Below are 15621 nucleotides of genomic sequence, written 5' to 3'. Positions count from 1 at the left end.
CACAAAAATAAAGGTTTCCAGGCTGGGCAATGCCTTCACTGGTTTTAGCAAAATTCAAAAACCCCCACACCCCACACCCCACACCCCACACCCCACACCCCACACCCCACACCCCACCCCACACCCCACCCACACCCCACACCCCACACCCCACACCCACACCCCCAACCCGCTTCCTCAGCTCCCTCCTCCTCTAATGAGAAGCAGAGGCCTCCTTTTATGTCAGGTGGCTGGGCACTGATTGATCATTAATTAACCTAATCATCTAATCAACCCCAGCCACCTGAACACAATGAACCCAGGCAGGTAGGGGAATTTAACCCCATCCCTGCCAATTTCTAAAGGGCAGAACTCTGCTCTGCCACAGTCTGTTATAAATTTATGACAGTACAGTGGAATTCATTAAACCAGGATAGGGCTTATTTAAGTCTTGAACTTCAGCTTTTTCCATCACATTGATGCAGAGCTAGAACAAATACAAGTTACAACTAATTTAAACAATTACTTAAATGTTACTATTATAAATAGCTTAAGGGTCCTAAAAAAAAAGAAAAAATTCAAGCTGATTTTTTTAAATAAAAATATTCAATAATCAATCAGTTACAGACTGATTGATAATGCTCAGGATCTTTTCTGCCACATTTTATTTTTAAATAGATAAATGAATACATAAATTGAAATAAATAAATACAAGCAGAAATAAAGAAATGCATCCATGTACATGTATTTACTCTTATCCACACCCAAGTGAAATGTCTGGTAAACAACCTTTATGGATATGGCCCACTATATCCAAATGCTGTTCATAAAATGGGAAGAAAGAAGGAAAAAAAGACAAATAACGATACAGTGTGCTGCCGTTATCTAATATTATTGAGATGCAGCCCAACATAATACTGGCTCAAGTAAACAATGATTGAAATATAGGATCTCTGGAAATGTCTATGTCCTTGTAATATCACTGCATTAACCCAGCTTTTTTCCAACAGAATATGAATACCCAGCCTCAAATCCACAGATTCTTATCATTCAGTTCGGTGGAGTCTATTGTCCATTTGCTTATAAATAATGTAGTATTTGAACAGTATATGTGATAACATTATAAGCATACAGCCGTCCTGTGATGCTGAAACAAAGCTGTCACTGAGGGAGCTCCACTCACACCAAGGGAACTGTTCCATTTCATTGTTCTGGTGTGCTTCTTAAAGGCTGAGGTCAGCTCATATCTGTGATAGCAAACATCCCTTCAAAGTCAAAGGGGATGACAGCACCTGAACACTGGCTATTGTTCCACTCAATCATCTCAGTGCAGATTGCAAATCCGTTCTGTCCTCTGTTTCAGATCAGTAAACCCATTATTGACAAAGTCCAGAATGCACTGAAGATCGAGGGGGCTGACTACTCCATTATTCTTTCTGCAAGGTACTTTGTTACATTTCTATCAGTCCGGATACTCATGTTTTAACCCCACACTACAACACGTGTTCATGCTTCTCACCTAAATATTATTAAAATGTGCAGTTTTGAAAGAAACACATGTCATAGCACACATGTATTTAAATGAACACACGGTGGACCATATTTTCAAAGCATAACTTGAATCAAACAAATAAAATATATTTCAAGTTCTCTTCAGCACTCTCAATGTGTTTTGTTTACCATTTTGTAACATAACTTTTTTTTTTTTTTTTGCCTGTCAAAAAACTAAAGAATAGAGAAAAGACTTCAAAACTATGGCCCAGTGTCTGCTTCTACTTTAGGTTAATGAGAGTTTCTAAGCTTTATTGTCAGTATATAGATTGTACTTCCACATCCTCGTTTCATCTCAGCAGCATCTTCTGGGCCAATCCATGTTATTGGTTAAAAGTATGTCAGTCAATAAGGGAGGCAGCTGGTTGGTAACGACAGGAAGGAATCCATTTAAAGGGGTGGGGCCAGTTTGAACAAGCAACTGCAATACTAACTGAAAGCATGATGTAGTAGCAGATATAATGTTTTAAAAAATAATAATAATACAATTATAAAGTGGAAGACAATCAGCATAATCTCATAACTAAAGCTTCTGACTGACACTCTACTCCCTTAACTGCCATGGAGGTAAAAACAAAAGAATATTAAAAAGCAAAAAGAGTTCCTCAGTAGTATGCAAAATGTATGTCTCATTATCCACCACAGATATTAAAATGCATAAAAAAACATGTCATCATAGATTTGATGGCTTGAAAGCTAGCAATGGCAAAAAAACTGTCTGCCTGTTTCACACTCAAGTATAGTAACACCCGGCGACTGCAGACACAGGACAGCAGGTGCAAAAGGGCTGATTACGGACCCACACTTTAATGAGATTCTTATCCCATGCATCCTAAATTGAATCTGTCTTTGGTTAGCTGGGTTTTAATGTAAATTACTGATCTGGAATAATGTGTTTAATACCTGAGGTCAATTACAAGCAGAGAGCAAAACTTAAACGTACCAGCGGCTGATTGGCTTGACTGTCCCCTAGTTCAAAACTAGCCACTACGATGCATATAATGCTTTGGCAGGGAGAATGATAGTAAATTGTTCAGCATAGCTTTCCTGGCATTGTAAAGGGAAATACAGTTATTTTAAGCACAAGTCAAAAAAAAAAAAAAATTAAAAACTACAAAGAAACAACAAGACCTTAGGAGCCATCCGATTATAATTAATTGTGTGATTTCAGTTTGCATACTGGTGCATTATATCCTAGCACGAACTATCAGTAAGTACCATCTCTATTCTATTTCTAAATGAAGGCACCCCCAGCAGCTTGCATCATGCTTCTGCATTCGTTCCTACCGCATCCAACTGACTAGAGCCAGCCCTGATTGCCTTCTGAGATTTGGCAAGATATCCCTGCGCTCACAATGTGAAATGAATGCTTTACCAAGATCCTCCCGTATCACATGAATATAAAGATCTCTGTTTTGATATGCTTGTACTAGAAGATGGTAGTAAGTCAATGACGCGTAATCTAATCTGCACACAAGGGGCTGTGAGATTGCCATTTTATTGCCTGTACATTAATTGTAGACATTTTTTAATTTAGAGGATCATTGATTTTAATGGCTGTAAGCACCATGTACAGTTGCATATTTGCAGATTCACAGAGCTGGTAAAGTATTTATTTCCCCTGTCAGAAGGGGCTTAACGTTTTATTAGTTCAAATTATGAAGGCTAATGGCTCTCGAATATATTTTTTATGTAAAATGTAAATGTCCCTGTGTTACATATTTTAGATTTCTTTCAGAAAAGAAACAATTTAGATCTACATTAGACATGTGTTTAACTAAGATGTGCTTAATTCATCTCCATAAACTGTTACTGTGCAGTGTCGAAGTGTCAGTTAATTTCTTATGCAGTGTTAATAGTTATTTTAAATCAGACTGTACAATTCAATTATATAAATTCAGAGCTAGTAAGACTCAAGTACCAAATATTAAACTGACATATATTAAACATCTTGTACTATGCTTTTAGGTATTGGCGTGTTTAATCAGTTGCCATCCCCCTAATTCATATTAGGGTTAAATAATATATCTCAAATTTTTGCCTACTTGAATTTTCAGTCAACTAAGTTGTATTTATAAGTGGAGAAAGCACTTCCTTTGGGTTTCATGCTCGTGCCCCTAATTGTGGTATTGCTATCCCTACTCAAAATGAAATGCAGTGCACAAACTGGATTTTGGAAAGGTGCACTATGAGGGAATCTTAAAGAAACATGGAACACGTGATTACATTTAAGCATCATTGGGGATACAGATAAAGCAGAGGTGACCAGGAGAATGCTCCAGTTGCATCCGTTGTGAATCTGGATGGCCAGGATTAGATCAATTAAATTGGAACGGTTCTGTAATACCATTCTCAAACACCCTTTTAATGCAATGTATGTTTAATTACACTATGTAACACAATTTTTGTTCCTGGGTAGTAAGTGTTATTTCTTAATTGCTTATGCCTCGAAAGTATAGAAAATGGCTATTATTCCCCACAAACTTTGCTTTTGTGACCAAGACAGTGATATTTCAAAATATCACTATTTCCAATGGGAAAACGGGCAAATGTGCGTCTTTTCGTTCACATAAAGTCAGAAAAAAAAAACATATGAATCCAAATTAACATGTATTTATACTAAAGTAATACAAAGATGACTACAAAAGATTTAGGAGTGAGTAGTTTTTCGAGATTTACAATTATACTGTAAATACAGTATAATTGTAAATCTCGAAAAACTACTGACTACATTACTGACTAAACTACATTTTTGTTTGTGTACTTAATCTGTGTGAGTGTGCCCTCTTGTGACAAAATCACATACAGCAGCACTATATTCATCTGATTCCTGTTTGGGTTGTTCCACATCAAGTGGACCCACGGTGCCCACTTCACCATCTCAGATTATTTTGATATAGCATATGGACGTACCTAGAGGTGTTTTAGGCCTTATCCCAAAATATTAGCTGTCAGCTCATGATTTTATGTTATATGCCTTTAATGGGGGGGGGGGGGGGGGGGGGGGTGGGGGGGGGATGGGGGGGGGGGGGGTGTAAAGGGGTCATGTGTGAGAGGTCTCAAAGAGCTTTCAAAGTATTCAAGATATCTTATTGATACTCACTGCACACATAGGACAGCTCTTCTAGTTTAACAATGTGTCAGCATATTACCTGCTGGTGACCGCTGATGTTAATGCAATGCTGGAGCAAATTGTAGAAAAAAATGTAATGACGTCTCATATCATACAGTGTGTGTATTTTTATTCCTGCTTATTAAGACATTTTGGCTTACCTTCCAAACATCATTAAAATCTGTTTTCTTCAGTGGAGTTTATGAGAAAAAAAAGCATGGGAACACTGTTCACCATGACTCATTTGGACAGCAGTGTAAAAAAAAAAAAAACTTTATATTGTAATATTTTGCACCACAAGACGGCGCACTTCAATTTGTTTTTATCACGCTTGAAGCTGTAAAGGCTTAGTATTGCTACATCATGTTGTCGGATTTAAAGAGAGAGGGTCCTTTTTTGAAGCCAGTGTACACTGATGTAAACCGCAGTCTTTCCATACAGGGTACTAACTGGAAGTGAATCTTTGATTCCCAGAATGTTTCAGACTCTGTTTATTTGTCTCGCAGCTCTTGCAGTGAAAGAGAGGACTGGTACCATGTTCTCAGCAGAGCTGTTGCAGATCATTCAAGAGGCCGAGCCAGTCCAAGCAGCGTTGAGGTAAATGCTTTCCCATGTATGTGGGCTTTTTGTCAAACAATGCAGAAGCCCCTTTTAAAGAAGGTGAGGCTGTGTTCTGCTAAATATTAATAACACATGGATAAACACAGTGGATGCAGACTTTATAAAGTTCAGCTTCACACACATGCAATTAGGTAGGGTATATAACACAGGCACTCATTAGCGAGATTGAGACAAGCTACCTGAATCCTCTCCTGACGACAGGCCATCTCTGTGCCTGAGAATTAGGTAACTGATCATTATCTGTTTCCTGCTTCAAACTAGGTGCTGGCTTTCCTTCTTCCTACTTTCCTTCTCTTGCACTAGGTTCTCCCTTTAGGGGAGGTCAAGCTCACTTCCATCCATAGGGGCCAGGCAGCGGCAGTCTCACCCCAGCGAGACAGTGCCTAATGAGTTTGGGTAGACCCCTGGTTTCTGGCCTTTCTTACCTTTCTTCTTTAAGTTCCCCATCAGGAAAGCAAAGCTCACTTCCAAGCTCCAGTGGTGGCTTCCCTGTGATCTTCCACTGCGTGCCTCGTTCTCTCATTCACACACACGGCCTCTGCTCCTGTCCAGTGAATAATATTGCCCCTGTTTCCAGGCCCGAGAGAAGCTGTGGATGTGCCTGGGTGAAAAACCCCCCACGCTGGTGCCTGTTTCCCATGTGATGATGTGCATGAACTGTGCCTCTGATTTCAGCCTCACCCTGCGTCGTCATCACTGCCATGCCTGTGGAAAGGTACGCTCGTGAATCAGCTCACTCACATATTCAGCACACTGCCAATCTTTTGAGAATGTCTGTCTGCTGAGATATTTTTTGTATGAGCAATGTTAGTATACAGGATATGTATTATCTTTTGCTATATCTACCAAGGGGAGAATGCTCTGTTGAGTTCTGACAGGGCATTTGATTGCAAAGTACTGTTTTCATGTATTGAAACAAATATATATGCTCACAGGTTTACATATTTAAGCCACACACCAGGACCAACTCACATGACCTCATTTGAGAACAGGCTGCTTTGTAATTTTAACTGGCATCAACTGGTTATTTTAATTTTCTCTTTAACTGTATATTTACTCTTATTTAGTTAACTGCAAAAGCTAAATCTGAATATAATGTATCAACTTACATAAATGCAGGGCTCCAGTAAAGGCACTCCACGTGGAGTGCAGGTTGCACCCTATAGTTTGGACATCACCGGTTCAATTCCACGCTATACCGGGGGCAGCGCACAATTGGCCGAGCACCGACCGGGGGGCATAGGTCGGCCAGGGTGTCCTCAGCTCACTGTGCAGCAGCGCCCCCTGTAGACTGTTACATAAATACAGCTTGTGTTCTGATTTGTTACTTAATGAGTTAAGAAATTTTTTTTTTTTTTCAAGTTTGAAGTTCATGAAACCTTTTAAAACGTTTTAGAGTGATTTTATTGGTTTAGTTTCATTTTTCAAAGCACTGTTTGACCTCAGTGATGATAAAAAAAAAAAACAGTCAAATCCACCCACTTCACATTAGATGCCTGCAGTAGATGGGAATAGACAGTTTGAATTTCCTTAAAGATACAATGCTTGAAAAAAACAATTGAAAGTAAAATTTTTAATAAAAAGCAATGTTAGTGTTTGTAATTTAATACAGACTGGCCATATTTACAAAGATTTTGTTAGACTGCTGGTTTCATTAACAGTCATCTCTACAGTTCGAGAATAGGGACCATTGAAAGCTTTGAGAATAAGGGCCATCGTTTACACTGTCGTGCTGTAATGATATTCTTCGTTATAATATGTAATAAAACTACAACATGGTATGGTTGTTTCTGTTTGCTTCAGTTGTTAAATTCAGATTTCATTTTATAAATGACCTTGCTTTTAAAGAGGTCTGTAAACATCTTGCCATGGTATCAAAAGTAGTAAGAAAAACAGACAAAAACATTTTTTTAATGGTAAAACTTCAGTATGCACGTAAAAAAAAAAAAAAAACTATTTTTGTTTACACCGATTACATGTCTCCTGTATTTCTTAAAGATTTCTATGCATTCCAATTCCTGTTTGTTTTATTTTCTTCTTTGCAGTGACAGAATGCTGCCAGATTAGTAGACACCACACTACTCAACCTTAAAAAAAAAAACTTTTCTTTCAATAAACATAGAATATATAAATGAGCATATTAATCAGACTATATTATCACTCAGTATTATGTCTCTTATCATTCTGGGTCTGGTAATGCATAGCTGCCCAAATCCTGAAATGATACATTCTTCTTTCTGTGCCTGCTTTTTCTCTCCACTCGCAGTCCCTTCTGTTCTTACCTAAACCCTATTTCTACTGGAGGCTGGTGCAAGGTTCAAGTGATCTTAAGGTTATTGTACATATATGCCACTTTGTAGCTGGCTGAACAAGTTCCTCTTTGCATGCAAGGCGGTGCATCCAAAAGAAGTTTTCTGAAAACTAGAAAGTAAGTTTACAATTTCTGAGGGGTCCCTGAGTGGCTCACCTGGTAAAAGTACAGCCGCGTGGTGTGCAGGGTGAGTCATGCAGTCAGGGAAGCGCAGGTTCCTGCCCTGGCTGTGCAGAGTCCTTTGATGTCGTTGGGGATAACATTTATTATTTACAATCGATGATAGTTTTTTAGAACATCATCTGAAATTAGCAGTGCTTCTCAGTTTTCCGAAAACTTTTGTTGTGTTTTGTTTGTGTAAATGCACTGTATGTTTATATATGAATGTGTTTGTACTGTACCGGTCGTGTATTGCAATCCAATGTGGATCTTTACTAGATGGTAGTTAGATTTCTGTGGTTTGCAAAAAGAAAAAAAAAAATTATTTATTTTTTGCTCTTTTGTACCTCCTTCAGATTGTGTGCCGGAGCTGTTCCAGGAATAAGTGTCCACTCAAATACCTCAAGGACAGGCTTGCCAAAGTATGTGACCAGTGCTACACGGAGCTGAAGAAAAGAGGTAGTTACAAATCAAGAAATAATCATCCCTGTATTCCTGATATGCTTACAAATACCTTCTGGTCACCAAATAAATGGATGTTTATAGCTGTCTGGAATTGCTAGTGAGTCGTTTGGATTCATGAGATCATATAGTCTAAGGGTTTCATATCAAACTGCTACTGTGCAAGTTAAAATGTTCAGTTCCATGTCTTAAAATGTTCAGTTCCATGTCTTATGGTAAAAGTCTTCTCATGAGCACGTTGGATGTACAAGAAGTGCGAAACGAGAAGACACTAACTTACTGTAAGAGCCAGAGTCATCTGTACTCAGAACAACCGGGTGGGTTATCTTTATAACCCTAAGAATGGTTGTGTAATAATGTCTGACAAGACCTGTATTGAACGGACTCATGTAACCCAGTAATGTTCATATTGGTGGTATCTCCTCCACAGGGGTGGAGTGCCCAACACCAGGCGATAACTTACTGTCCAGATCCTCAGGACGGCCCTTATCAGCTGTGTTCCAGAGCATCCACCCCACAGCACTGTGGAAGCAGAGGAAAAACCCCTCTGCACTGACACAGGTGAGGAGAAACTCCCTTTACAAAGCCCCCTGTCCATAGTTATCACTTTAGAAACCAGTACGAGGCTCTTGTATCGTTCTGCCGAGAACTACTCTGAGAACTAATCTGTGAATGGGACTTGAAACTGATAACCCCTGTCGACATTACTTAGAGACTCTGCAGAAAGTTTCCTCGTTTATTTACCTATGACAATAAAAAGTACAGAATCTACTAATGAAATTAATTATTTCCTTAACCCACAAGACTAATACTATCATTCAAAATCAATTATTGTTTGGTAGTACCTTTTATTTAGCCTTTTATTATGTTAAAAAGTTAATAAGCAAAGATGCTATTCAGGTAATTCATTTCTTAAAGTTCTGTGAATAGAGCATGTTATGAGATATGTGATGTAGTTAAGGTGTGTAAAATGACACCTAGTGGTGTTTATTTGATACTACAGCTACAGCGCCACTATTTTTAATTGAAGCTGTCAATAAAGATCTCTTCCTGTTTTAGGTTGCAGCCTCTGCAGAGGGATCCTCAATGAATGGCCCCCTTCGACGCTGTAAGAGGAACAAGAGGCACTGGAAAAATCTGTGGTTTGTCATCAAAGACAAAGTGCTGTACACTTATACAACCAGTGAGGTAGGGGTCCTACAGTCTCCTTTTATCCACATATTACAGAGCTGTCTTATAATGAACTGAGCTTGACAGGAACACTTCATTTGTTCAGCCTAGAACACAGAGGAATTAGGGGAGAGGGGATGATTATCCGTCCTAATTCTTCTTCCCCAAGATCAATCAGTTTCTAGGAACCGGACAAGCTTGGATAACCCAAATGGCCCCATCTCATTCGTAAATGTTCTCATGTTCTTATAATGTAGGTAACCAACTCAATAAAAAGTTCAAACTTATAGAGTTGAGTATTACTATCTGGTGTACCAACCAAACCGAGAGAGAATAAATGTTTGAGTGCTTTTAGGGTTGCAGGAGTGTTTTAAACTGCTGTTTTTATAGTCAACAGGATGCGATGACTGAAGCAGAAAATAATACAAACTGGTATTTCATAGCCTTAGCAAGTTATTTTTGTTAGGTGGTCATCTGGATTATTATCGCCTGTCAGCTTGGCTTTATAATTTTGATGCTAAAAAGACACGGCAGGTAGCATATTACCTTTAATTTAATAATACCCCAGCTACCTTTGTCAGGATTGTATACTGTAAGTAACCCATCTCTGTTTTACACTCTACAGTACCTGAGAGAAGACCTATGAAGGGGTAAAACAATGAAGGGAATATGCTAACATCTCTCTACCTTGCAGGACAAAGTTGCTACTGAAAGCTTACCTCTCCTGGGGTTTACAGTGAAGCTGTCAGGAAAAGTGGAGGGAGGTATGGAGGCAAGCTTGGTGTTTCAGCTCTACCACAAGAAAACTCTCTATTATACCTTTCAAGCGGAGAACACATACACAGCACAGAGGTAACAGCACCAGCAACATACCTTTTATACTGTAACTGTTGAAACTAGCTGTTCACACGACACTCACAACTCAGCAAAAACAGTCTTCACAGACTACATTGAAATCATTCATCGAGTGTAATAATTACAGAGTTCAGAATGTAATGACTGAACCTGCATTAGCATTACGCCATTCTCACAAGTCCCTGGTCTTTATTTACACTGTGAAGCCCATATATTCTGCCACAATACAGCAGGATAAATGTACAGTACTAATTTATTTTATAATACGGTTTGCAAAAATAACATATCCATTTTCTTCAAATTATTTTGTCATATATGCCATTCCCTTTTCCTTTTACCTAATTAATTTTTTTTTTGGTTTGCAGATGGGTTGAAGCCATAGAAGAAGCTACTGTGTTATAGCACTAGCTATCTGAGTGGTCTTGATTCACAGAGTTCTACATCTTCTTCAACACACATTCCAGAAACTGATGACGCAAACTCACACACTGCAGTCTGTAACAAAGCATGCACCCAAACAATGAATGTAAAGACAAAAAAAAAAAAAAAAAAAACTTGCCTTCAATCTGCTGACTTAATGCCAGACATCTTCTGATGGACATTGCGCACACTTGCACAACAAGTTCAATGCTTTCCGGATGAGGTAACTTTTTTTTTGTTTTATAACTTTAGTGAACTCCAAGAGAGACAAAGAGATGGCACTGAAAATGAATGTCTTTTATCTTCTGAGCATGTACAGCACAGGCAGCTGTAGTGCTGGCATGTCTATGCTGCAAAGACAATGTGCCAATGTGCCACGTGCCAAACCTTGCAACAGTAAAGTCGTCCTCAAGAAGGCTGGGGTCTCCACAGTGTCCAGTTTCTGGCATCTTTAAAAGGCTTGCTATGGTTTTCTGGTTCTCTTGTTATGTAACCTGTCCACCTACAGCTGTAATCCAGGACTACATCAGATTGAAATCCATTTGCATACCATAACTAATCCAATGTACAACCCAGCAAATATTAGTCACCTGAACGCACAGAAGGCTGATAAATGTAGACACTCCCGTTCACAACCCCGCATATTACATTTTCTCCACTCATTGGCACACCTTAGTTACTGCTTCAATTAAAAACAAAATCAAAAGTACATTTAAAGCATGGTAAATCATCACATGTCCCTGCTTTTTGTTAAGACAGTCAGATCTGAACCATGGTAAATGTTGTTCCATAGGCGTCTACTTCATGGTGCTCCCCAAAAAGAAACGTTTGGGGACAGATGGCCCAGGTCACTTTAATCCTATGGTTTTGTAATGTATACAGTGATCAATTATTTTATCCAGCTGATATTTTTTCTAGTTAATAGGCAATAACTCTCCTTCTACTTCTAATGCGCCACTCTGTTCTCTGCTAAAGACTCTCTTTGTAATGGTCTTTAGAGCACAGGATATTTCTATGACCCATGCTGAGCTAAAACTGTTTAGAAATATGTTTCCAGAGTGTAATGAAAAATGGAAGCAATAGAATTGGCCACCAAAAACAATATGAAAGATATGTGGGTGAGAACATGATTTAATTGCGAGCATCCTTTTTTATTCTGCCTTTAACCAGTCACTAAATAGACAAAACGTGTGGGTCTGCTTATTTACGGTGCCCCTCTCATTCACATCTGTGTATTAAGAGAAAGCTTAGTAGTTTTTTTGCTACTGCTTTTGTAGGAGTACACATACAGTAGATATGAAGAACATATGAAAAATTTGAACATTTGACCCATTAATAGTCATCCGTTTCCTAGTAACTGATATATCCCAAACTTTCATCTAGTCGTTTATCAAAGGATCCCAGTGATTTAGCAGCACTTTCATTAAGGTGTATTTAAACCTAATATAAATGTATAGATGAATTGTAAACTGAAATGAAAATGTGTTGTTTTGTTTTTTTTAATACAAACATTAAGGGGTTATTTGGTACAATAGTTGAGAGCCCTAACTAGAAATCATCTGCTTGCGAACACAGACGGATTGTCTAAGTGCCTCAGCTACTGTACAATGTTGGTCCACGGAAATGTTTGGGCTCCATGCTTAAATAAGCATGTACAATGTCTGCCTTTTATTTAAACACGTAACCACATTAAGCTTAAACAATGGTGCCTTGTTCTAGTATAATTGAAATCTGAATCCGTCACACCTTTATTCTTACATTTCTGATTGAATGCGAATGAAGCAAATTTAATCTGGATGTATTTATTTTTTACATTCAGATCAAATCCCCTGGCAGCATAGGCTCCACTTGTTCATAATTTTTCATATGTTCTTATGTTGATCAGCAATATCCAATCAAGGATCTGAGAATTAATGGTGAGTTTTTGCTTCAGATTCTTCAGATGTGCTTCTAAAGACCTACTGTATTAACAAGGCTTGTTCTGCATACCACATTATTTGTACTCCATCAAGCTTCATTCTAAAACCACCAGCTTCAATGTGACAATGCATAAGGCTATAGAATAGTCCCCTGCACAGAATGTTTGAATGGTTCTGTATTTTATTGCACAGAATGGTATTATAGTGAATTATTTTATGTATGTGAGGAAACTGTTAATAATGAATTCATAAAGCAGAACAGCCAGGCTATCTGGTTATGAAGCGGCTTCTGTACTCTGTCTGCAAGTGACCGAGGATCTAGATTGATAATCTTGGAATGTTGGATTTATGTGAAAATGAAAACAGTTTCCTAAGCACAAAGAAAGAGTCATGAAACTGGAGAAATTGAACGATGAAAACACTTAGAGCAGATGTGGCATTGCTCATATGGAACAGGGCCAAGGCGTTGCAGGGGGACAGGTTAGTGGTTACACTCGGGTGTACCTTATATAGAGAAGACATAACATTGGGAGTCGAAAGGAGTGCTTTAAAAATGTTACGCAGCCACTGAAATGGAAAGTGATGCAAACATCATCTAAACAACAAACAGAATACATTGGTTAAGATCATTTAAATAAAAAATTGCAAATACTATATTTGGTCGATTTAAAATGTATTACTTTAAATGACAATTTTAGCATCTTGGCATCTCGGCAACCGATAGATAAGAGATCGTTGAGGAATAAGATTTATTTATGTATTTCTAAACAGCAATGCAACAAAAACATTCATCTTTTACTTTCATTGTAAAATCAAAACCTGCTTTTCAATGAAGTGCTCATTAAGTCATTGGGCATTTTGCTTATTGTCTGTCTTATGCCCAATGCTGTATTTTTTTAAAGGTTGTCACAGATGTTATGCTTTCCGGGAAATGTTACCCATTGCTGTGTAATATGTTGTTCCCCTTGAAAATTCCCATTTCTGAAAGAATAGTTTAAATCTACATATTTTTTTATTACTTAAAAATAAATACAGCAAACATTTGCCTTATTGACGCACTACGTATTAACTGCATTTAGGAACCTGGCAACCCGTTTAGTTTGCTTCCGGTAAAAGATTGAACACACTGTACAGAACAGCACAATTTCTTTAAAATGTCTTCATGACAAAGACACCCGCTGCATCAAACGTTAGAAATATTTCTGCTAAAGATCGCTCTGTACAGTAAAAGTAGGGGACTTATCACATGTCTGTTGTTATTTTTACATGTATTTATGGTTTTATTTGTTTGATATTTCACTGACGGTGAAAACAGAATGTCTTTAAAAGGTGGACAAAAAAAAGAAATATTCTACAGTTCAGCATTTACTGTTTTTCAGGCAAGCCTTTAAATATTTAGGAACATTTGTTCTATAACAGCTCAAGAGAAAACAGTCAATGTTGAAAGTGACAACTCAATTTGTTTCTGCTTTAATAAATATTATGTTTAATTGTGAACTATCTTGAAATACCTATTTTCAGACCATGAAATAAGCCATTGTGTTTACTGTGAAAAAAATATGGCAGTGCTTCTGCTCCTCAAAATGAGGGATGTATGTTAAAGGAAGACAGCAGATTGTTAATCACAGACTGCAAGAGGGCTCGCCCACTCCTTCTCAATTATTATAATACTAATAATGGATACATTCAAAAAAATCCATTGAAAACTTCCCTAACATTTACATTTTGAGAACAAGAACTCCACTCAGCACTGACAAAGGTCACAGTGTACATTATTGCAACTGCACAGCTCAACTGGTTTTGTTAGGGCAGTGCTTGGCATTTGTCTGTTTTTATATTTTTGTGCGTGGTGAGTTAAGTCCTGCCAAAACAGATGGGGCATGAAACCTCTTTTATCATTGATCTGAACTGGTGTTTACTGTTTATACAGTTTAACAAAGCACAGGTTTTATGCATACACAAATGCCCCATCATTTTTCTACTATGATATCTCTTTCAATGTTTAGTGTTGAACATTCTACTAAAATGGCCTTGCACACTTAAGTTGTAAATGTAAAACATTATTTTGCTTTATTTTGCACTGCCAAAAGGAAGGAATGCTACGATTCTCTCAGATTTGACTAACCCATGTTTCAGACTGCACTCTGGTGACAGCAGTAATGCAAAGGTGCTGATGTTTAGTGACTGTACTTGCAAGTAAAAGATGGAGAGACATGAAAATATTTTCTTGTAAAAATCAGTATATAATGGATTGTATCTTTGTTTAAAGCGATGTGAAAATAATAATAAAAAATAATAAAATCTTAAATGATCTCATCTTTAATTACTAACAAGAAACCACACAGTATCCAGGTATTTCTTTAAAGGACAAAAACCCAAGGGGTCTGGCACTGCCTAGTTTCCAGTTACATTGGTTATGGGAATACTGATATCATTCTGTCTACAACTGTTCCAGCAGCTATGGTGAGGCTTCCAGGACAGAGCCAGACCCCAATGACCCAGAGTTTGCTATATATATAAATTAATTGGCCAATGTCTTTATCGAGTAGTGTATTCCATACAGAATGTTTTAAAATATCCTATGTGGGGTTCTACACAGTGGTAGTTGTTCTGCCACTACCACTAGTTCCTCTAAAATAAATGGCCCTTTTGAATGTGCTTGAAACACAGCATTGTATTGTATGTGTGTGTGTGTGTGTGTGTGTGTGTGTGTGTGTGTGTGTGTGTGTGTGTGTATGTATATATATATATATATATATATATATATATATATATATATATATATATATAATCTCAGATATATTATATATATATATATATATCATATATATATATATATAAAATAGTATTTACCTGACTCCCTTTTATTTCAGTATCATCCCAGCTGCAGTCTTATGACCTAGGCATAAGCTAATAGTTTAAATGCCTCTGCGTCTGTGTGTTGTCTCGTCTTACTTTAATCACAGTTTAAAGAATAGAATAAGGAGGATGCAAAAAGCACACATATGAAAGAGCTGTAGCCAATCAGCGCTGTCAAACCGAGGCAGACCGGGCGACGGCCC

The 15621-nt window shown here is 37.8% G+C and overlaps 1 protein-coding gene across 1 annotated transcript in view; it reads left to right on the top strand.

The window, feature by feature from the left end:
• Window positions 1-13567, top strand: part of LOC121298190 (FYVE, RhoGEF and PH domain-containing protein 5-like) — a 65542-nt gene extending 51975 nt beyond the window's left edge. The window contains exons 14-21 of the mRNA XM_041225127.1: window positions 1343-1422; window positions 5149-5239; window positions 5841-5978; window positions 8090-8192; window positions 8626-8756; window positions 9255-9383; window positions 10060-10217; window positions 10586-13567. Of these exons, the coding sequence (XP_041081061.1) occupies window positions 1343-1422; window positions 5149-5239; window positions 5841-5978; window positions 8090-8192; window positions 8626-8756; window positions 9255-9383; window positions 10060-10217; window positions 10586-10622 (867 nt within the window). The 3' untranslated portion in view covers window positions 10623-13567. The remainder of the gene's footprint in view (window positions 1-1342; window positions 1423-5148; window positions 5240-5840; window positions 5979-8089; window positions 8193-8625; window positions 8757-9254; window positions 9384-10059; window positions 10218-10585) is intronic.
• Window positions 13568-15621: the final 2054 nt, after the last annotated feature.

Source organism: Polyodon spathula, chromosome 23 (assembly GCF_017654505.1).
Source record: "Polyodon spathula isolate WHYD16114869_AA chromosome 23, ASM1765450v1, whole genome shotgun sequence".
Classification (NCBI taxonomy): domain Eukaryota; kingdom Metazoa; phylum Chordata; class Actinopteri; order Acipenseriformes; family Polyodontidae; genus Polyodon; species Polyodon spathula.
Note: the sequence above shows the minus strand (reverse complement) of the source record. Positions and strands in the feature narration are given on the sequence as shown.